Source organism: Lathamus discolor, chromosome Z, assembly GCF_037157495.1.
Source record: "Lathamus discolor isolate bLatDis1 chromosome Z, bLatDis1.hap1, whole genome shotgun sequence".
In the NCBI taxonomy this organism is placed as follows: Eukaryota; Metazoa; Chordata; class Aves; order Psittaciformes; family Psittacidae; genus Lathamus; species Lathamus discolor.
The window spans coordinates 35,707,419-35,730,623 of record NC_088909.1 but is presented as its reverse complement, the minus strand read 5'-3'; the positions used below and the strand labels follow the sequence as shown (position 1 = coordinate 35,730,623).

At 47.0% G+C, this 23,205-nt stretch overlaps 2 protein-coding genes across 2 annotated transcripts; one reads left to right on the top strand and one right to left on the bottom strand.

Moving 5' to 3' along the window:
• The first annotated feature begins 2,581 nt into the window (after positions 1–2,581).
• TRIM14 (tripartite motif containing 14) lies at positions 2,582–8,363 on the top strand. The gene is given in 6 exon segments (XM_065663831.1): positions 2,582–2,707; positions 3,913–4,009; positions 4,887–5,116; positions 7,104–7,432; positions 7,434–7,597; positions 8,338–8,363. Coding segments are annotated over 6 exon segments (972 nt in total).
• Positions 8,298–22,838, bottom strand: NANS (N-acetylneuraminate synthase). The gene is made up of 6 exons (XM_065663270.1): positions 22,658–22,838; positions 20,801–21,016; positions 12,899–12,998; positions 12,481–12,635; positions 11,162–11,428; positions 8,298–10,002 (listed from the first exon to the last, which is right to left on the bottom strand). The coding sequence occupies exons 1-6, from the start codon at positions 22,787–22,789 to the stop codon at positions 9,793–9,795; spliced, it is 1,080 nt and encodes a 359-aa protein (XP_065519342.1). The 5' UTR covers positions 22,790–22,838; the 3' UTR covers positions 8,298–9,792.
• Between the last annotated feature and the right edge of the window lie 367 nt (positions 22,839–23,205).

Genomic DNA, 23,205 nt, shown 5'->3' with positions numbered 1-23,205 from the left:
ATATTTCTTAGGAATCCATGTGTACCAAAGCCTGCCTTCCCAGGGATTGCCTCAGAAGTGGGATTTGGCAGTTGATCTCTCCAAAGTGAGTGCATAACTTTGCTTCTGATGGGTTTTGCATCCCCCTTGATGACAAGATGAATCTCAGCAAGAGCTTCAGAAACACAGATAGGTCTGTTGCTGACATAACAGCAGCTTGGTTGCCTGAATTTCTGCCCTCAGTTCATGGACTATTGGGTAGGTGGCTCTACAGAAAGGAGAAATGGAAAGATAAGCTTGCGTTTTGATCTTGTTTTAAGACCATAGCACAAAACCATCAGCAGCACAGTGAGTTCTACATACCGTCATCCCTCCTTCCATTTGCCTTCCCCCATCTCACCACAGTGCTGCCCCTCAGCAGTGGCAGAGTCACTGGTTATTGCTGAGCTGAACCAGTTTCCTGGCAGTTGTGGCAGTGAGAGCACAGCACGGACACAGCTAAGGATAGTACTGCTGCCAAGTTGTCTCCTTGTGACTCTACAGTGTGCAGACAGCTCTGCCCTTCTGCCACATGGTTCACCTAGTCCAACTGTCTGACCAGATCAGGGCTGACCAAAAGTCAAAGCATTGCTGTTAAGGGCATTGTCCAAATGCCTCTTCAACACTGACAGGTTTGGGGCATCCACCACCTCTCTAGGGAGCCTGTTCCAGTGTTTGACAATCCTCTCTGTAGAGAAATGTTTCCTAATGTTGTCTGAATCTCCCCTGATGCAGTTTGAACCATTCCCACAATATATACTTGTGTTTGGTGCTCCTCTGTCCCAGGTACGGAATCCAGAATTTGGACCTGTCAAATTTCATCCCATTCATTCATTGCCAAATGCTCCAATCTATCTAGATCCCCCCTGCAAGGCCCCTTATACCTTGAGAGGGTCAACAGCATCTCTGTTCAGTATCATCAGCAAACTTGCTAATGGTACATGCAACCCCAGATCGTTGATACAAACACTGGACAGCACTGACCCTGGAACTGAGCCTTGAGGAACACCACTGGTGACCAGTGGCCAGACACATGTAGTGCCATTTACTACAACCCTTCAGGCCCTGTCCTTCAGCCAGTCCACCACCCAGTGCACCATGAATCTGCTCATCCCACAGCTGGACAACTTGCCCAGAAGGATGCTCTGAGGGACAGTATCAAAAGCCTTACCGAAATCCGGAACAACTACAGCCATCACCTTCCCTTCTTCCCCTACACAGGTGACCTTATCATAGAGGGATATCAAATTAATGAAGAAGGACTTTCCCATTGTGAGCCCATGCCGACTGTGCCTGGGGGTTGCATTGTCCTTTAAATGTCTCTCAACAGCACCCAGTATGATCTCTTCCATAATTTCTCCAGGTACTGAGGTCAGACTAACAGGTCTGTTGTTTCCTGTGCCTTTCTTCATGCCCTTGCTGTAAATTCGAATAACACTGGCCAACTGCAAGTTAGCAGAGACCTCCCCAGACTCCCAAAACCTTTGGCAGATGATGGAGAAGGGTTCTGCTGTAACATCCACCAGTTCCTTCAATGCTCTAGGATGAATCCCATCAGGCCACATGGAGCTGTGGACATTCAACCGATACAAACTGGTTCTGTACATTGCCCACAAATGGAAAGTCACTGTTCCTGCAGTCTTGGTCGTCTATCTCACAGGACTGGGCAGCCCATCAGTATTAACGACTGTGGCGTAAAAAGAATGGATTGCCTTTGCTTTTCTTCATCCCTATTTGTCAGAGATACTTTGATTTTCAGTGTTTTAAAATATGTGTGTTGAAGGAGTCTGCTAGTACACAACCAACTCAGAAACACTACAAGAAATATAAAGTTTTCATAATGTCCTAATTCTGTCTCTTTTTTAAAACATGCTATCTTTCCACGATGTTGCAGAAAGCATAGTTTGAAAGGTAGACATTTTTACTCAGTAAAATTAGTAAGAAACCTATGCACCAATACATTTCTGATAGCCTAGAATGATTTCCCATATTTTTAAATGGAAAAGCTAGAACACAAAGTACCTCCAGTGCCAGCACAATTAGGACCTTCAAAATTATATTGTTTTTCAGGAAAATCAAACTTGAACATGAAAATTGAACTGATGTAGCACTAGTAAGACGTTTTTCTAATCTATGTAAAACTAGATTACTGCAAATATACGGACATATACAAAAGATTCCTGAAAGTTTGCTTGACTCAGAATAAAGTAGGGCTTCCCTGCATGATCCCTCTGCAAAAGGTTAATGCTGACTGCCTGGGGGGCTGTAGAACACAGGGGAGCAGATGCTGCTGCTGACCAAAATCAGAAGTGAGCAGGGTTTAGAAACTTGGGTCCCCTCTGATGCTGTCTCTAAGAGATCTGCTGACATCTACTGTCATAGTGCTGCAGAGATTTCAGCACAAACTACCAAAAGTAGCCCAAGAGGTGGTATTTCAACCAATGATTGTGTTTGCTGTGAGCAGTTACTCTTGTGTCACCCCGGCGATGTGACACCAACCAGGCAGCATGTGACAATCTTCCCTAGTGCTTTCGGCAAATGCTAGCTGTGGGTGCTTAAGGAGATGAGAACCATTGTGCAAGGTCCATCAGCCTGCTCTTGCCTGGATCCAAGAGTGTATGAAATCAACCGGAAGGACACCCTCTGTGCTCCTGAATGCAGGACATGGGGTCAGCATGCTGTGCACTTGGTACGTGTCCTGTGAGCCTGTCTGGAGTCTCATCTCTTAGAAATCCCTGTCTTCACAGCATTTTCACTTGAGGGAGCTGGGGCATGCAGGCAATCCCTAAAGGCATGTTTCTGGAGTTGGTTCCTCAGGGTGAATGACATGGGTGGCTTGCCAGTCCTGCAGACACAGTGTCTCAGCTGGTAGGAAGCAGCTCTTTCATTTGCCTCTGCAAGGAAAGTAATGCTTAGCCAGAAATGCTTGGGGCTGGCATAAGTATTTGCATATGATCAATGTCACGAGGGGTGAGTGCTTGACATGATGTGTTTTACAAGCAAAGAAGAAAGATTTGGTTTTGCTTTGTGGTCTTTGTCAGTCTTTGCTGCAGTACACTGGTACCTGTGCATGCAGATGCTCTGGACTGGGTCCCAGATGCAGAACAGGACACTGGCAACAGCTACAGCTCTGGAGCTGGCTTATCTCGTATTTACTGAGAGGCTCTGTTGTAACATTAATGCACAAAGAGCATGGGGCAGCATTGCCTGTGTTTTTGGTGATACTAATGACAAAAATGTGTCCCTAAGTGCACCAAGACTCTTCAAGCTGCTGGACAGAGGACAAGCCTTTTCAGAGGGCTGTGGGTGAGAAGCTGTGGGGCTAGGACAGAAGAACATTAACTCTGCTGTGCTGCTCAGTGCATCCCAGTGCACACCACAAGTACCACAGATAACGTGGTTGCCAGCCAAGCTGTCGGTGTTTGTTGTTGCAGGCAGACTACAGCATCACTGTGGTGACAGTGGGGTTTTTCTGACTGGTCTCTTGTACAGTGGGAAGCATCCTGAACAGTGACTGGGTTTTGACTCTAGGCAGAGCCTTCTGAATAAAACTTCTTGGTTAGCTGCCCTTCAGCTGCTCAGTCCATGAGCATGTAGTCTTGAAGTGCACGGTGCCATAGACTGAAGGATGAAAATGTTGTTTTCACCATAGGGTTCCCTATTCCTTATGAAGGTGGTACTAATCTGCACAGCTTTCCGAATGTTACCAGTTTAACCACCAAGAGCAGGTGAAGTGTGAAAATCCTCCTGTTCATCACTACTGGCCTTAACAACCCTCAGAAACTGAGCGTTCCAGTGACATACTTCTCTGTATGGAAAACCAGCTGGATACTGACGTCTGTTTTTTGCAGGTGTTGTCACGAAACTGTTTTATTTCATTTTGTTGCTGTGCAGGAGCTCATGGCATTTTGCTTGAAGGATCCAGAAGACAGAACAGAGCAAGAAGCTGGTAACAGAAAGAGCATAGAGCAGGGTGATCTGAAGGTAAAGTGTGGTTTGCTTTTCCACTGGTCATTTTCCAAGGAGAGACATTTTGCTTTCTCTATAGCTATTCAAAGACCCGGAGAGCTACTGCTTCTCAGGAAAAGAGTGTATTCCCTGTATTCATCACCACATATTGCTATCAAAAGGAGAGAAAAGAGTCTCCAGAAGCCTGGCTCTCCCAGCCTGATCTGCCAAACACCTCTGGAAGAACAATGTTGGAATTTTTTTTGTGGATGAATAGTGAATAGCCCCAGCTCCGGATGTTATTACAGCTCCTGTGATGTAAGCGGCATTGCACTGAACTGCATTAGTGAATAGTCTGACTTCAGATTTGAGTAAACACAACAGCTCTGTTTATTCTGTCTTAAGAATGGGAACACATGCTAAGCTCCACCTCATTTATAGATCATGAAACGGCTTTTGCTTGAAGGGGGATCTCTAAGGATCTCTGTTACAGAAAATCAGGCAGAACTGGTGGGAACTCCGCAGAAGTCTGGGACATTAGGGCTTGATGTTACTTTGTTCTGGAAGTTTTCCTAGCCCCTCCCTGTCAATAGCTTGCTTTAAAAGGCGGCAAGTTGTTACTACTGAAGGACCCGGTCTGCTGCTTTCAGCAGTTGGTACCTGACCCTGTTACATTCTGGCTGAAAACAGCGTTTCCTGCATAACTAAGCATCTTGGAACCTGCCCTCAAGCTTTTCCATCCAGGACATCACCAGGTAGAACTGGCTTTGCTCCCTTAAAGGGCAAGCCCCTGTTTCTCAAGAGGTCTTTCAAATCAGTAAAATCCAACCAAAACATAACATTGAAAGCCTGGGAGATAAATGCCTGAAATGCTTATAGTCTGTTGAGTGTGGGGGGATGCTTTTCTGCTTCAGCTATAGGCACATGCCCTTTGAGCAAAAGACAGCTGTCAGTAACTGAGCTCCAGTTACTTCTTTGGGAAGAAGGGAGTCTGGTACAAAACTTCATTGATGGGAAGTCTCAACAAGCCCTGGAAGCACATGACCAGCAGCTGGAGGCCTGTTGAGAGAAGCTTGCAGCCCTAGAGGCCGTCTCACGTCAGACCAGACAAATACAGCAGCACACTGATCCTATTCAGTTGCTGGAGGTGGTATTGTATGGTCTCTTTCTACCTCTTATTCTCAAAGTAAACTGCTCTAGTCACCTTCTCTGTAGATCCTTCTGTATGTAAGTAGCATCTTTCTCAGTGCTTTTTAATGTTGTTTCTGTTGGTATTTCGGGGAACCAGCTTGTTTCCTGATTTTTGAGCTGTCAGGTGTTCCTGCTATAGCATTGATTTCAGGTCTGTACGAAATTCATAATGATTTTAAACATACATGGAAGATAGTCACATGAGTCTTTCAGTCTTGAAGACCTGTATCAGGTCTTCCTTTTGCAGTGTAATATGAAGGTCTGAGGAAGAGCAACCCTCTTGGAAACAGCAGGAGGAAGCCTAAATTGTCTCATTTCTTTAACAGAAAGATCCTAATCACCCTGAGCAATAGCCATGATTTTAGTGGAGGGGGCAGTGCTTTTCGTTTTGCCTACAGGGAAATGTCAGTTTCTCTTTGCTAATGACATTCACCCTTTTTGGGAAGGGTGTGTGGCCACATGCTTATGCCCTGACAGAAGCCAAAGGATCCCATTCTTCATGGGAAAGCCAGTGGTACATTTTCACATCCTTGCACTGTAGCAGACTTTGAAGTTTCCATTGCTGTGAGCGGCCTTGGCATTCTGCTGTGTGTGCTAGCAACATATCTCCACATAGGAAACAGCTCTTCCTGGATATGGAGAGATTGTGTGTGGGGGAGGCTGGGATTTTATTCTTTAGATTGCTTTTAAAACATAGTGGTTTTATTTTTCCACTGTTGGGATTTCCCCTGTCCTGGGTTCAACAGCAGCAGTCATTTTTCTCCTTCTTAGTAGCTGGCGCAGTGCTGTGTTTTTGACTTTCGCCCTGGGAACAGTGCTGGTAACATTGATGTTTTTACTCAAATGTTTGGTCTGACCAAGGACTTTGCGAGTCGCATGCTCTGCCAGGGCAGAGGGGAGGCCGGGAGGAAGCAGAGACAGGACACCTGACCCAAACTAGCCAAAGAGGTATTCCATACCACAGACGTCATGCCCAGGATGTAACGGGGAGTTACCCGGAAGGGCTAGGGACTGCAGGGTTGGACGAGGTATCAGTCCGTGCTCGGTCGGGCAGGGTGGGGTGAGTTATCGGTCAGTGCGTGCTGAGGTGTTGTATTCTCTTCCCTTGTTATTTCCCTTACCATTATGATTATTGGTGGTAGCAGCAGTGGTTTGTGTTATACCTTAGTTACTGGGCTGTTCTTATCTCAACCCGCGGGAGTTGCATTCTTTTGATTCTCCTCCCCATCCCTCCAGGAGCAGGGGGAAGAAAAGGTGGGGAGAGAGCGACTGCATGATTTACAGCTGATTGGGTTTAAACCACGACATCCCCCAAAGGGTCCTAGCCAATGGGTTAATCTCATTTCCATGGTGCAGTGTCCTGGGGGACCCTGCCTCAACCACAACCGCTAGGTTCTTGTCTGGCATAGCCCCTGCTCTGCCAGCAGGAGGAGCTAATGTGCAGCCTAACGAGCTAATCGGCGGACTGAACACAGCGAGACTTGCCTGTTACGGTCTTCACCTAGTCGTGGAGCTGTACTTGCTCTGCGGTGTGTGGGTTCTGGCGGGGATCCTCTCTGTCTTGTCCTGTGTTTTTCACTTAAGGAAAAATAGATGTGCTTATTAAACCTATGTCCTTTAAGTACCCGACGCTGGTTCCATCAGGCTTGACAGAAAGAGTGGATTGTTTAAGGATGCCAGATCATGTTTTCAAAGGGAGTGTTGGGGTTATTTCTATAACATGAAAACAGGAGGTGTATGACATCACAGGAAACTATTGAGATATAGGAAAAGAAAACCTTTGTGAGACATGTAGCAATTCAATATTAAAGTTGTAGGACAGTGTCTTCAAAGAAAAATCTCCTCTTCAAAATCCTGTAGCTTTTTCACCTGTCCTCTGTGACTGTTATTTCAAACTTCTTCAGTTTCATGAGAGGTTTCTTTTTCTCCTGGCTTTGTGCAGCTAGGAGCATGACAGTCTTCACCTGATGCTGTAACTGTCTGATGAGTAACTTGTAGTAAGCTGTAACTGGAGGAGTTGTTCTTACCCTTGTGGTCCCCAGAAGTTCAGTAAGTTATGGCAAGTGCTAAGCAGGGATGCCTTCCTCTCTGGGAGCCATTACTGGTAAGTGGATCTGCTCCACACTGGAGCGGGATGGTGGGCTGGTGCAGCTTACCCTTCCACTGACAGGAAAGGAGACTCCAAAACCTGCCAATAGGGCTGGAACAGAGCATCTTTGTGCTTTACGAACTTTGAGTTTGCATACTGGGCATTTCACTAGGGGGAGAGAATCCCTCCCCATAGGAAATGATCCCAATCACACTGGTGTTTTTCTGGATTATGAAGCAAGAATCCTTTCATTGTACAATGTCAGTGATGGCATGGGTCACCTGAACACCTTCCGTTGCAGGTTCATAGAACTCATGTACCCAGCCCTGAGGCTCTGGGAAGGATCTGCAGGTAGGTCAGTTCAGGCTTCAAGTCCGTACATAGTAACATACTGTATACATAATATAACAATATATTGCATATTATTATAGTTGACAAGGTCAGATTTGGACAATAAGTGCACTGAGCGAATTAGCTCATAATTAAATTTCATCTCATAAAAATCAAAGACTGGCACCAACTGTTGCAATGGTCCCTTCACACAAAGCTTAAGTAGGAACTTCTGCAGCCCCGCTCATTAGCCATTAGCTGGTCCTGTGACAGAGACCCTGAACTGGGCCTCTGAATAGCCCTGCACTTCCTGCACAGAGCGAAAGCATGAGGAAATCATGTACCACGCCCAAGAGAAGATGAGATGCCTGGAGGACTCACAGGGGCAATAAAAACACTAGGTCAGTGATTCATTTATTTGTGTGTCCTATCTGCAAAGGCTCTTTAACTGCAACTGCACAAGGGTATGCTCACATAAAAGGAAACAGCTCCAAGTTTCTGTACAGGGGCAGTTTATTTTTTTTCCTAATACATTATTAAAGTTCCTGGACATTTCTGTCTACGTTTACAGCAGGCTCTAGGACCAGCCCTGCTGGAGTGAAGAACCACTGCTGCTTGAAGCAGGTCAGGTAATCCTGACACTATTCAAATATTAAAGGCCCTGAAACCACAGCTGGCAAAGGCAAGGTCTGACCATAGGCTGAAATGCAGAAACAGTACCTTGTTTTATAAGGTAAATTTATTTTTCCAATTTGAAACAGACAAAAAAGAATCATTTAACAATTGAGAGCAGTTTTCTTAATGTAAGGCAAGCATACTGCGTCAGTCAGAGCTCACATATGGTCAAGCACATGACTCAAAGGATCTCTGCTTCCCAGTTTAAAGATGCAAACACAACTTCCTGGAATTGCAGAAGAGTAAACAACTTGAAAGTCAACAGGTCACAGGCACAGAAACACCACCACCGAACTCAAGACACTTCATCAACTCATGACCAAGAGGTAGCAAGTTCCAAATAACCATCACTAGGTAAATGATTCCACTAAAGAAAAATGGAGATGAATTATCCAAAGCATCTCTGTACTAACCGTGCTGACAGATTCAACTGCTGTCACAGGGCTCCTTCCTGGACAAAGGGAAGAGCAGCAAGCTGACAGAAGTAGGATTGCACTTCATGCTTGAAAAGCAAGCAGCTGTGCTGCAGGCACAGAGAACACAAGAGCAGCACTGACCACAAGCTGAAGCTCAGTTATGTGATCTGGTCAAGCATCCAGCTTCAGCTGCCTCCAAAGTCAGGGTCAGGGGAAAGAACCCAATGCAATGTATTGGCTTAGTCCAGGAAGGAGCTGCTGAATCTTCACCAGCCTTTGGCTTCCTACCAGAGAAGCTGCCCCAACATAGTATCCCCAGAGGTATCCAAATTGATTTAAGATTCCAGGCTTTACTCAGTTCAACAAACGCTTCTGACATGTTTCTGAAGTGTACAGCAAGTTTATTTCCACTGATCCATCTTGGATCTACTCTTCCCCCCTTAAACTGTCTGCGTGCCCTCATGCCTTTCAGTTCATGAAAAGTACAAAAAGGCTCTTTCCTTGCCCCTTAAGTGGGACCTTTCTACATATCCTATTTGCCTCCTTTCTGGGTACTGTCTCCTAAGAACACAGCTTTCTCAAGGACCTCATTGTCCCCAGTGTGCATATTCCTGCAACTCACTGCTTTATCTCAAGACTTTTTTATCTTAAGGCTTAAGAAAAATCCATCAGGCTGCACTGTCTCAGCATATGTAAACTTTCATCTATCTCCATTCAACTCCAACTAGCATGCTGTTATCACAGGGCGAGGAAGAAAAAGAGAGGAACACCAAAAGGTACAGAGTTAGAACAACTTAAACTGCAGACAAAATTACCATGATTTACTGCGTTCTTACCAGAAAAGGAAGCTAGACAGTAGCAGACTGTGGTCTTACATGTGGCAAACCTCCAAATTAACCTAGGTTAAGAGGAATGGAGAAAGGAGGAACACAGTATTTTCTAGATGTAATGCTATACAATTTCTAATAAAATTGCCCTTCATAATTTATCTCCACTTGCTTCAGAAACTTGAGAACCTGAAAATTCTAACCTGCTTGGATCCTCATAATTACACTCTTTCCTTCTAATCTACCATGCTGCTATACTTAAATATATATGATGAAATACAGAATAGAGTGCTCTGATTTAGCACTTTACTTTTTTGACATGATTTTCCAGTGCTTGCTCAGTGATGGTTTCATCTTCTTCGATATTTATTTTAACCTTTTGGCCCACCAGATCAAAGATCGCTTCTGGAGGAAATCCTTTGGGCTCTCCCACCTTCACTGTCAGCATGTCAAGTGTCAGTACTGCACCTTCAGGAATTGCTACTTTCGCCACAACGGATTTTCCCAGCTACAGGGGAGGAAAACAGAAAATTAAAAAATAAGTCAAGCACATTCCTAGGCTTAGTATGGCAAAAAAGGCTAAGGAATATTCTGCAGTTACTTGGGAAGAGGTTGTATAGAACTGCCCTCCTCATTAACTCCTATCCCAAATGAAGGCTGAGTGGTAACCTCACTGTAACTAGGCTCTCTTTCTGAAATCAGATAATGGATCACTGGAATTTTTCAGAATCAGAGTGGAGGGAATCTCATTAGACTAACTAGTATTCTAGCTGAGTGTAACAGCAGCTCATATACAGTCAAAGAGACTCAATATTCCTATTACTATTACCAAGTACTTTGTACTGGGCACTGGTGAGGCTGCACATCAAATCCTGTGTTCAGTTCTGGGCCCCTCACTACAAGAGAGACATTGAGGTGCTGGAGCAGGTCCGGAGAAGGGCAATAGAGCTGGTGAAGGGCCTGCAGCACAAGTCTAATGAGGAACAGCTGAGGGAACTGGGGGGGTTTAGTCTGGAGAAGGCTCAGGGGGCACTTTATTGCTCTCTACAACAGCCTGAAAGGAGGATGGAGCCAGGAGGGGGCTGGTCTCTTCTCCCAAGGAAGAAGTGATACAAGAGAAAATGGCCTCAAGCTGAGCCAGGGGAGGTTTAGACTGGATGTTAGGAACAATTTGCTCCCTGAAAGGGTGATCAGGCTTTGGAACAGGCTGCCCAGGGCAGCAGTGGAACCACCGTCCCTGAGGTATTTAGAAGATGTAGAGGTGATGTGGTTTAGTGGTGGTCTTGGCCGTCCTGGGGCAATGGTTGGACTCAATGATCTCAAAACGTCTCTTCCAGCCTAAATGACTCCATGATTCTACCCAACTAAGTTAACCACTGGATGATGGACACAGAACTCCATTACAACGAAAACTGACCACATTATGCTTTGATTAAAATAGTTCATGACTGCCAGAAACACTCTCATTAGAAAATTACAGGTCTGCACCACCTTCAGTGGTTCAACGTAAGCACTGTGCAAGCTGCTGCTGCAGAGTAGAGATTTCTGATTGCAGAGGCAGAAACACCGCTGCAATAAACAATTAGCAAGCTGCTTTTCTGAATACAGACTTATTAACCATAGGTCTAAGTAAGTTCCAGCTATACATGAAACAAATCAAAACTTACCTTTTCATTGCAAGCCATTTCACACGGCAGTAGCTGTTTGACTGGAGATCCCATTGCTTTTTCCACAGTACGGATGGCTTTCACCAGCTCTGCCAGTTCGTTTGGCTCCAGGGATGCCTGGTGGTCACTTCCTTTCCATGTTTTGTCCAGAGTCACATGGCGTTCCACCACTTTAGCTCCCAAAGCAACCGCTGCCACTGAAATGGCGATGCCAGTTTCATGCCCCGAGTAGCCAATGGGGATATCAGGAAAAGCTGACTGATAGGCCTTGAATTGTGACAGAGTTGATCTGAATTACCAAGGTAGCAATTTCAAAAACAAAGCAAATTTAACAGTGATAACTGCAATAAAAACCATGGGAAATTACTGTGCCACAAAACAAGCAGTTGGTTATGCTGCAAATTGATCTTTCTTGCATTCAACATGTCACACTGCATTACTGACCATCATGTTCTAAGAATTTCACTATGAATCCAGTGCTGACAAGGAAAAGATGGTGTGTTTTATTCTACAACTTCACTTATGCTTTTCCTTTTAATTCAGTTGTACTCCTCAAGGTCCTGAAAGGCTCTAAAGGTAACTTACATCACTGTTAGTTACACTGACAGAGTAGTGCTCTATTTTCATCCACAAACTCAGTGGACTGGTTAAACTTCACCTGTAGCCAAAGCAGACTCCTTCAACCACATATTTAAAATCTGAAGCAAACCTTTCACCCATGCATAAGGGACAGTCACTCAATCACAAAGTCAACTAAATGCAGCCACTAAAAATTCTACTGAAAAATAACAGACTATATGTGCAGAAAGATAGCCAAGTGCTTGAATAATGGCCAATTTTGGAAAATTTCCTTGCATTTTTATTGGGCATATCCAAGAAATATTTTCAGCCAAGGAAACTATACATGGGCCTAATCCATTTTCATTACTCTGATACTCACATGAAGCATTTTTAACACAGTTTTCTGTTCTAGCCCCCTGTTTAAAATTATGTTCTCAATTTCATGCACCCTCTTAATGGTAACAGCGTACATAATTTTTCTTTGCACTACCAGTGGTTGACCTGTCATACAACATAACCATATGTCATATTTTCCTGTTTACTTGTGAATAATCCAGGTAATACCCTTTATAATGTTCCTCAAAGCTGAGTTCTGCTAAAAAAGGATTCAGTGGGTATCTTTACTTCAGCACTTGCATGAATTACAGGAAAATGACACATCTTTCTAACTTCTATGAGGCAAATTCCAGCATGCCTAAGATCCGGATCTCAGTAAAAGTGGTCCCCTGCACAGGGCACACTCTGGGTTACTCACTGACCGATATAACACGGAGGTTGACATCCTCTGGCTGAAGCGGGTATGCACTGGTGCACTGCAGGAAGCAGAAGTTTGGATTGAGGGGCTTCACAATCTCATAAACCTGGTGCATTGTGTTCATTGACTGCATCCCGCTGGAAATCACCATTGGGCGACCTACCCATTAGAAAATACATACATGTTTTGTCCTAGGTCTGTCAGAAAGCTACATAAGATTAAATTAAATTTTTAAGTAAACTAATTCAGTTAAACTAGAAAAAAAAGCTGGGCGAACCTCTCCCCCTCCCCTGCCTCCCCAAGTATGAGGGGGATTTTCCTCTAAAGGTATTTTTAGACTTTTTTCCCAGAATCAACTGGAGGAAATATCTAATAACTGACCTACTGGGACACACTGGGGCAGCTCAAAAGAAAATGCATACCTTTCTTTGCAGTCTTCTCCAGATAGGGAAAATTGTTTGTATCTCCTGATCCTACTTTGAAAAATGGAACATCCAGTTCATGTAAAAATTCCACAGCCATCTGCAAGGAAAGAGACATCACTGAATTTCAACTCACCACTTCAGTTGGATCAAAGTTGAAGAACTACCATGCTGGGATACAAACAACCCTTCAAAGCAGCAAAACCAAATTTAGTTTTGACCAAATTTAGGTGACCAAATTTAGTAGGTCATAAATATATATGTATGTATACACACACACACAAACTCACGTATGTGTGCGTATAGCTATATATATACACACACACCCAAACACACACATATATATCCCATGTAGCTCCTGAAATAATACTTACTATTCCAAGCAGATTAGTTTCTCATTTCCCTCCAGGTGAACCCAAGTGCTTTCTTCCAAACCTCTACTCCAAAAGCAGATGTCACACAGGTTTTTGACTGGGATCCCTGTCTCCAGCCAGGCTCTCTGGTCTCCCAGCCATAGCCTGCCAAGCGGTAGGTACAGCTGCCTAGTTCAGGTGAGCTCCACTGCTCCTCTAGCTTCAAAATGAGCTTGTGGGCCACAGCATTTTCTTTTTGGTACTACCAGAGACAGCAACTACCTGCAGACGGGACCTTCCCTGCTGCATAAAAAACACACTGCAGTCACACAAGCAGTTTTCTTGCCACATACTTCCTGCAGGACAGAATTACAACACTGCAAACAGTTTTCCTGATCAGATCTGTCACTCTGAAAAGCCGCGTCAGTATATTGAATGAGCACCTGGAAAACAGCGCCCCAAAAAGGGAAATCCAAAATGACCCAGAGGGGAGCCCCGCGTCCAGGAGCCTCGGGTCTGAGCGCCGGGAGCCCCCGAGGGAGCCTCCGGCCCCGCCAAGCCTCGCCCAGGAGCCGCAGCTCCGCTCAGGCCAGCAGGGACTCGCAGGGGGCGGGGCCAGGAGGGACGGCCCCGCCCCGAGCGGGGAAACCCGGCCCAGCGTGGGCGGGGCGAGAGCGGGGGGAGCGCTCCCGTCAGGGCCGGGCCCGGGGGCTCTGCTCCGGCTGCCCCGGCGGTGGCGGCGTCGGCCCCGGGCAGAGCGGGTGGGAGGGGAGGCTGCAGTGCGGAGCTCGGGGGGCAGAGGGTGCCTGCGCTGGGCTGGTGAGGGCAGGGTGCGCAATGGGCAGGGCTGCGCTCGGTGCGCCCCGGGGGAGGTCCTCCTGCAGCAGGGGCTGAGCTGCGGGACGCTGTCAATAGGCTGCAAGGTGTCAGGGAAGCTGGGAGGGAAGAGGAGTGCTTGCTCCAGGCCCAGACTGTGCAAGGGCCTCGAGCGTCCATTTTAACTCATGGAGGAAAGAAGGAGGGCATTAACCTGGGGAGATGGGAATTAGTGACAAAAAAAAAAAAAAAAAAAAGAAGAAAAAAAAAAAAGGAGGAAGAGGACAATTAACAGCAAGGGGCTTCCTCCTAAATCTGTTGTCCCCACCCAGAACCACTTCGCAGTTCTGCAGGAGGCTAATGAGGAAACACATTCGCAACATTAACAACCGGCTGATGCACTGATAAAGATTGCTACTGGTGCTGCCAGGAAGAAGCAGCAGGTCATAGTGGTTAAGGGACTCCACTATGAAAGGCACAGAAGCACCCATCTGTCAGCCTGACCCAGTCTAAAGGGAGGTGTGTTGCCTACCAGGGGCACAGATCAGGGATGTTGCAGAGAGGCTGCCTGCACTAGTAAGTCCCACTGACTATTACCCACTTCTAGTGATCTGTGTGAGTGCTAGGGATATAGATAGCAGGAGCCTGGAGAACATGGAGAAGGACTACAGAGCCCTGGGAGAGGTGGTTAGGGGCTCTGGAACTCAGATAGTCTTTTCATCAGTTCTCCAGGTCACAGAGGAGGCCTCTATAAAGGCTACAAGGATTGGCCAGGTTAATAAATGGTTAGAAGGGTGGTGCTGTAGTCAGGGGTTTGGGTATTTAGAACATAGGGCTCAGCTTGGGAGGCCAGGTATACTGAAGGCTGGAGAAGCTGGTCTGATAGAAGGCGAAAAGCTGTTTTGGCAGGAGATTTGCCAGGCTGGTCAAGAAAGCTGTAAACTAGATGTGTTGAGGAAGGGGAGCATCATTCCATCCCAACACTTCCAGTCAGTTGCCAGCACCTGTAATAAACACTCAAAGTGATGCTAAGGTATTTCAACTGCTCCAGCCAATGAGCTGGGTTCATTTGGAGGTTGGCTCAGATGCCTCCATACAAATGCCTGTGGTATGGGGAATAAAGAAGAGGAATTAGAGATGTGTGCACCCCTACAGGGATATGATATCATTAGCACCACATAAACATGGTGGGATGGATGCCATGATTGGAGTGTTGGAATGGAAGGCTCTTTAGAAAAGACAGGCCAGGCAGACGGGGAAGGGGAGGGAGTTGGTGTTTATGTTAGGGATAGGCTGGAGAGTATGGAACTCTGCCTGGGGACAGGTGATCAGTCAACAGAGAGTTTGTGGGTCAGGGTCAGGGCGAGAACACTGATGGGAGACATTACTGTGGGGATCTGTTACAGGCCGCCTGTTCAAGAGGACTCTGTGGATGACACGCTCTATAAGCAGATAGGAGCAGCCTCACACTTGCAGGCCCCTGTCCTCGTGGGGGACTTCAACCATCCTGATGACTGCTGGAGGGACAGTACGGCCTGGCACAAGCAATCCAGGAGGTTCCTCAATTGTGTGGAAGACAACTTCCTTGTGCAAGTAATAGAGGAGCTGACAAGGAGGGGTGCCATGCTTGACCTCGTGTTCACCAACAGGGAATGGCTGGTTGGAAATGTGATGCTCCAGGGCAGCATTGGTTGTAGCAATCATGAGATGGTCAAGTTTGAGATGCTCAGGCCAGTAAGAAGAATCATAGAATCACAGAATAGTTAGGGTTTGAAAGGACCTTAAGATCATCTAGTTCCAACCCCCCTGCCACGGGCAGGGATACCTCCCATTAAACCATGTCACCAAAGATTCCATCCAATCAGAATAGTTAGGGTTTGAAAGGACCTTAAGATCATCTAGTTCCAACCCCCCTACCACGGGCAGGGATACCTCCCATTAAACCATGTCACCAAAGATTCCATCCAATCTGTCTCTGAACACTGCCAGGCATAGAGCATTCACAACTTCTCTGAGCAACCTGTTCCAGTGCCTCACCACCCTCACAGTAAAGAACTTCCTCCTCATATCCGATCAAAACTTCCCCTGTTTAAGTTTGAACCTGTTACCCCTTGTCCTGTTACTACAGTCCCTAATGAAGAGTCCATCCCCAGCATCCTTATAGGCCCCCTTCAGATACTGGAAGACTGCTATGAGGTCTCCATGCAGCCTTCTTTTCTCCAGGCTGAACAGCCCTGACTTTCTCAGCCTGCCTTCATATGGGAGGTGCTCCAGTCCCCTGAGCATCCTCGTGGCCCTCTTCTGGACTTGTTCCAACTGTTCCATGTCCTTTTTGTGTTGAGGACACCAGAACTGTACACAACACTCCAAGTGAGGTCTCACAAGAGCAGAGTAGAGGGGCAGGATCACCTCCTTTGCCCTGCTGGTCACGCTCCTTTTGATGCAGCCCAGGATACGGTTGGCTTTCTGGGCTGCAAGTGCACACTGAAGCCAGCTCATGTTCATTTTCTCATCAACCAACACCCCCAAGTCCTTCTCCGCAGGGCTCCTCTGAATCTCTTCTTTGCCCAACCTGTAGCTGCGACTGGGATTGCTCCGACCCAGGTGTAGGACCTTGCACTTGGCATGGTTAAACTTCATAAGGTTGGTATCAGCCCACCTTACAAGTGTGTCAAGGTCCCTCTGGATGGCATCCCTTCCCTTCAGCGTATCAACCGAACCACACAGCTTGGTGTCATCGGCAAACTTGCTGAGGGTGCACTCAATCCCACTGTCCATGTCACCAGCGAAGGTGTTGAACAAGACCGGTCCCAACACCGATCCCTGAGGGACACCACTAATTACTGGTCTCCAGCCAGACATTGAGCCATTGACCACAACTCTTTGCGTGCAGCCATCCAGCCAGTTCTTTATCCACCAAGAGGTCCACCTATCAAATTAATGTCTCTCCAATTTAGAGACAAGGATGCTGCGTGGGACAGTGTTGAATGCTTTGCACAAATCCAAGTAGATGACATCAACTGCTTTACCCCTGTACATCAGTTCCGTAGCCTCATCATAGAAGGCCACCAAATTGGTCAGAGCATGCAGCAAGCTCACTGCCCTGGACTTCAAAAGAGCAGACTTTGGCCTCTTCAGGAACCTGCTTAGTAAGGTTCCATGGGATAAAGCCCTAGAGGGCAGGGGGGCCCAAGACTGTTGGTTGATATTCAAGGATCACCTGCTACAAGCTCAGGAGTGTTGTGCCCCGACAAGCGTGGCAGGAGGGCCAGAAGAGCAACATGGATGGATAAAGAGCTGCTGAGAAAACTTAGAGGGGAAAAAAGAAGCTTACAAAACGTGGAAGCAAGGACAGGCGGCCTGGAAAGAATACAGGGATGTGGTCCGGGACACAAGGGACCAGGTTAGGAAAGCTAAAGCCCAGTTAGAATTAAATTTGGCAAGGAATGTGAAAGATAACAGGAAGGGATTCTATAGGTATGCAGCAAATAAAAGACAGACTAGGGCAACACTAACCCTCTCTGGAAGCTATCAGGAGAACTGGCTACCCTGAATATGGAGAAGGCTGAGGCTATTAATGACTTCTTAATACCTCAGTCTTCACTGGCAAATGTTCTGACCACATCACCCAGGTCTTGCAAGACAGATGCAGGGTCTGTGAGAATGAAGATCTTAGGCCCACTGTAGGAGAGGATCTGGTTCGAGACCATCTTAAGAACCTGAACATGCACAAGTCCATGGGACCTGATGAAATCCATCCGTGGGTCCTGAAGGAGCTGGCGAATGAAGTTGCTAAGCCACTGGCCAACATATTTGAAAAATCATGGCAGTCAGGTGAAGTTCCTGACGACTGGAAAAAGGGAAATATAACCCCCATTTTCAAGAAGGGGAAAATGGATGACCCAGGGAACTACAGACCAGTCAGTCTCACCTCTGTGCCTGGCAAAATCTTGGAGCACATTCTCCTGGAAGGCATGCTAAGGCACATGAAAATCAACAAGGTGCTTGGTGACAGCCAGCATGGCTTCACTAAGGGGAAATCCTGCCTGACCAATTTGGTGGCTTCTATGATGGGGCTACAGAACTGATGGACAGGGGTAGAGCAGCTGTCATCATCTACCTGGACTTGTGTGAAGCGTGGTAAGTGGTGTCCCTCATTGATCGGTGTTGGGACTGTTCTTGTTCAGCATCTTTGTCGGTGACATGGACAGTGGGATTGAGTGCACTCTCAGCAAGTCTACTGATGACACCAAGCTGTGTGGTACTTTTAAGGAAGAAAATCCCAAGCCTATCACAGGCAAGATACAAAAATCCTCTAACCACATCCAGAGGAAACAATGAAATAGTTATCTTTGTCCCCCTTCAACCACCCACAAGCATTTTTAATTTCCTCAGCTCATTCACTGTGGCAGCCAAATCTACTTTGTGCCAGAGAAAGAGTGGCAATGTCCAGAAGAGAATAAGGCTTCTTCAGTCCAGTTTTTCATCATCATAATGATGCAGATTCAACTTTTTGCAGCCAGGATGCATAACACCTCTTCAATAGTTTATTCACTAAGATGCATTGTGCATGAAGACAATGAATTCACTCTATTAAAAAAACCACAGATATCTGACAAAGTCTGCACAAATTCAGAGACCCCCTTATCTAAAGTCACTTCATTAGGTAAATATCTCTTGAAAATTGGCTGCTTTTCTGCAGAAGATTCAAGGATCAGGAAGTAATCTTAAACAACAGGGACATTAAAGGGAGTGGTTCCACAGTATCCTGTTCTGTCTTCAGTACACACCAGAACAAGGTAGATAAAGGTGTTTACTCTGTATTTACTTCACACACCACTTCACCGATTTCCTCATATAGTTAAACACACAATTTAACCTTTTCAACATAGCTGGAGTTCCAGAGATCATGTTTAATTTACAGAAGTCAAGGTATTCTCAGGAACTCATTACATCCATTTATGCAATGTCTGACATGAGTTCCAAGCTCATATCTAACAGAAATGCCACCAGAGAAAAAAGAAGATACAAACATGTATCAGTACTGTTAATTAGCTGATGAGGCCACACACAAAGAAGCACAATATTGTGAAAAAAAGAGGGATCCCAGAAGTAGAAAGTGATCTTAGCTGCTGCACATGAAAGGTGTTGTGCACTGCAAGACAGCCTTTATAAGCTGGAGGTTTTAACATCAAGACTGTGAGATTCCCCCTGCTAAAGGCATTTGGGTCTTTAAGGTTCCAGATACTCCAAGACTCTTGGACTTAACTACTCGTTTCTTAAAAGAGTATGTCTTGTTCAGTAGGTCCTCTGGACATGAACAGTACAACAAAAGGAGCATTGCAACACCCTCTTTTCACAGATCTGTTTTTCAGCCCATGGCGTCAGGCTATGGCAATTCATGCAAAATATCATTTTGTCTGTCAGACCTCTGAAGTAATTTTTTTATGGTGTTTGGTGCTCCTATCATCTGAGCTGGGGCACAGCAATTCATGGATTTTGGTCAACAGACAGTAAGTTGATAGAAGCAGTGAGAATGTCCAGAGGACTACAAAAGACAGCATAAAAAGGCTGAAAGAATTTAAGTTGCTTAGTCCAGATAAAACAAAACAAAAAGAAGAAATGTGACCATGGTGTTCAAATACACAGGGAAGAGATACAAGGAAAGAATGAACTTTTGTCAGTTATGAGAAATGAGCTTAAGCTGATACATCAGGGAGGAGAAAGAGGCACTGAACAAATCACCTTAAAACATTAAATAAATCCTACTCCTACCCTGGATAAGGCTACTTGCAGAAAGACAGGCATATTGCTGTGCCTACCTGATGCAAGAGTGGCTAGCTTACTTCTTTCTTTGTTTGGTTCTCTGTATTTTCTAGGCCACAAAGAAAAGTAAACCAGTCTGTAACCTCTGATCTGTACTGCAGTTTAACTGCTCCTGATCCTTCCAGTTTACACATTTCAATTATGCACTGCATTTGTTGCAGTATGATGTAAAACTAGTTGCGAAACAATGTAACTAACATAATTTTGAGACAGGCAATGTATAAGAATTAAAGTGTTCATACCCTAAGGGTGAAAAGCAACAGATGAGCTCCATGGAGTCCACCAGCTGGTGAATGACTGTTCAGTGGCCCACTGACAAAAAAGCAGTAAATGCTTCAGTAGCAACAGTGCAAAGTGGAGACCCTCCCCACAAGGTAAGTAAAAAAAAAAAAAAAAAGGAATAGAAGCATTTCTAATGCTTAGAAATATCAACTAGGGCCTAGTAGACAGCAGAAAGGGAAAAGAAAAAAAAAAGAGAAATAATTGGGGTTATGTTGAGAATAACTTGAGAAAGGAATCTGGTTTAAATACAGAGGGGGTTTGAAATGCTTGGAGTGAATATACCAATTAACACTGGACAGCGGTCAAGTTGCAGTCTTGTTCTAAACTCTCAAAGCTTTTGATTGTTTCTGAAGTTCAACAGAGGCCTTTTCTCTTAATATGATTTACTGTGCATAAATACCTGAGCATACATGCCAGGTCTTCCAAGATGTTTAGTCATCTCAGTAGATGTTCAGCCATCACTCAGTAGATACAAGTGACCTTGCAGAGGTACAATTACTCTGTTTTCCTGATTTAGAAATTCAACATTCCCACGTGTTTTATATTCTTTTTATGTAAGAACACCGAACAACCAACACGACACAACAGCTGGACTTTGCTTGTCGTCCCAGCACAGCTTACGTACCTCATCCATGCCAGAAGCTGTGAAGAAAATGCCAACCTCCTCGGCGTATTTCTGCAGCTCTCTGTACTGGTCGTGACTAAACTCCAGGTGGCGCTTGTGCTCCCCGTAGGTCTTTCCCCAGGAGTGTTTAGACGTGTAGGGCCTTTCTAAAGCTTTCTTGTTAAACTTGTGCTCCAGTTCGCTCTTCTGGAACTTGGCACAGTCTGCTCCACACTCCTGCAGAACAAGCGGGTACACACTGAGTGCTTACCCCGAGCCTGAGCACAGGGACCGTGCAGCTGATGGGCTCGTGTGCAGTGGAGTTTTCACACGGAATCAGCCCGACTGGAAAAGACCTTTAAGATCATCAAGTTCAACATCATCATCACATCAACCACAGGAATGGCATGAACAGAAATGAGTGATGGACAGCCTGCCAACACATGTGTCTTTCTATTTCAAAATGTCTCCACATGTAGCAGAGTAGCAGTCTAGAAAGAAAACACACCAGAACTACAAAACTGAGCTGCCTCTTTTGATGCATGCTCCTTACTCGAAGTAGACTTCTGTGGCGTTTTCGAAGCGTAGCTGCCACACGGTAACTTTACATGAAAACAAGCAACAGGATCCTGCAGAGCAAGGAGCCTGAACCTGAAATTTGGCTGAAGCAACACAAACGGTGCAGTTAAACTGACCACATTATTTTGCACATATACTCCAGTCACAGGTCTGAATTCATCATGCCCTGACTTCTTCAGTGATGACACACTGTTTTCTAACAGAGATATATCTAATGGTTACAATACCAGATTTCAAAGCAGCCTGGCTGTCTTACAGGCTGACACAGCCTAAAAGAACCCTAATGCAACTGAACCAAATTGGAGGTTCATTAGGGGCAGTTACTTGATTCTTCCAACGTTCACAGTTACCTTGTGACACAGCTGGAAGGCTGCTGGTAGCCCCTCAGAGGCTGTGTAATCTGCCTGCGTGTACAGAGGTACATGTATGGTGAATGAGGAGGGGGCTTCCTGAGAGGGTCCACAGGCTGCAAGATACAGACTGAGGGCTACAAAGCCATCACCTGCTCTGCTGCTCCTCACCACCACCACCTCCTCCTGCCAGCTACTGTGTTTTACAAATTCCTCCTGTATATCACGAATCACAGACCTTAGAGCTCACCCAGTTCCAACCCCCTGCCATGGGCAGGGGCACCTTCCACTAGACCAGGCTGCTCCAAGCCCTGTCCAGCCTGGCCTTGAGCACTGCCAGGGATAGGGCAGCCACAGAAGCAACAAGGTGCCTCACCACCCTCACAGGGAAGAACTTCTGCCTAGAGCTCATCTCAGTCTCCCCTCTGTCAGGTTAAAGCCATTCCCCTTGTCTTGTCCCTTGTCCAAAGCCCCTCTCCAGATTTCCTGTAGACCCTCAGGCACTGGAAGCTGCTCTAAGGAGCCTTCTCTTCCTCAGGCTGACCCAGCCCAGCTCTCTCAGCCTGACTCCAGGGCAGAGCTGCTCCAGCCCTCGCAGCATCTCCTCCTGCGTGGCCTCCTCTGGACTCTCTCCAACAGCTCCACGTCCCTTTTGTGCTGCTGCCCCCGAGCTGGACGCAGGACTGCACGGGGAGGGTCCCACAGAGCGGTGCAGTGGGGCAGAACACCCTCCCTCTCCCTGCTATCCCACCCCACCGCCCCAGAGGACACCTCCCGCCCTTCCCCGGCTTCCCCGCCGGTGCCACCGCACTCCCGCTGCGCCGCACCTCGGCCTGAGCACCCGGAGGGGAAGGCAGCCTCGAGCTCGGCGGAGCAGCCCCGCTCCCTCCCTCCCTCCCTCCCTCCCTCCCTCCCTCCCGGCTCGCGGCGGCAACGCAGCGCTGCGCACCTTGGCCATGCGGATCATGCGCTTGGCGATGTCCAGGTCGCCCTGGTGGTTCTGCCCGATCTCTGCGATGATGAAGCATGGCTGATCGCCGCCGACTCGCCGCCCGGGGCACAGCTCGAACTCCCGCGACATGATGGCGGCCGCCCGCGCTGCGCCCGCCCGCTGCCGCCGGCGCCACGGCCTCGGCCTGCGGCGGGACAGCCAATCCGCGCCGCGCAGGGCGGGGCTGGACGGCACCGCCGCCCTCCCCATTGACCAGCTCCGGGGGGGGCGCGGCTGCCGCAGACCACGCTGGCTGGGCCGCCAGGCGGCGCTGTGCGGGCGGGAAGCGCTGAGGGAGCGGTGCGGTGCGGTGCGGTGCGGCGCGGTACGGCGCGGTACGGTGCGGTGCGGTGCGGTGCGGCACGGTACGGTACGGTACGGGCGGGGACGGGCGGGTACCGGTGGTCGCAGCGGGTTGTGCTGGGTACTCGCTGCAGGCCTGGCGCTGCGGAGGGGTACAGGCAGTTGGACGGCCCCGGACCGTGGACCGGGCGGCCACGTACGCG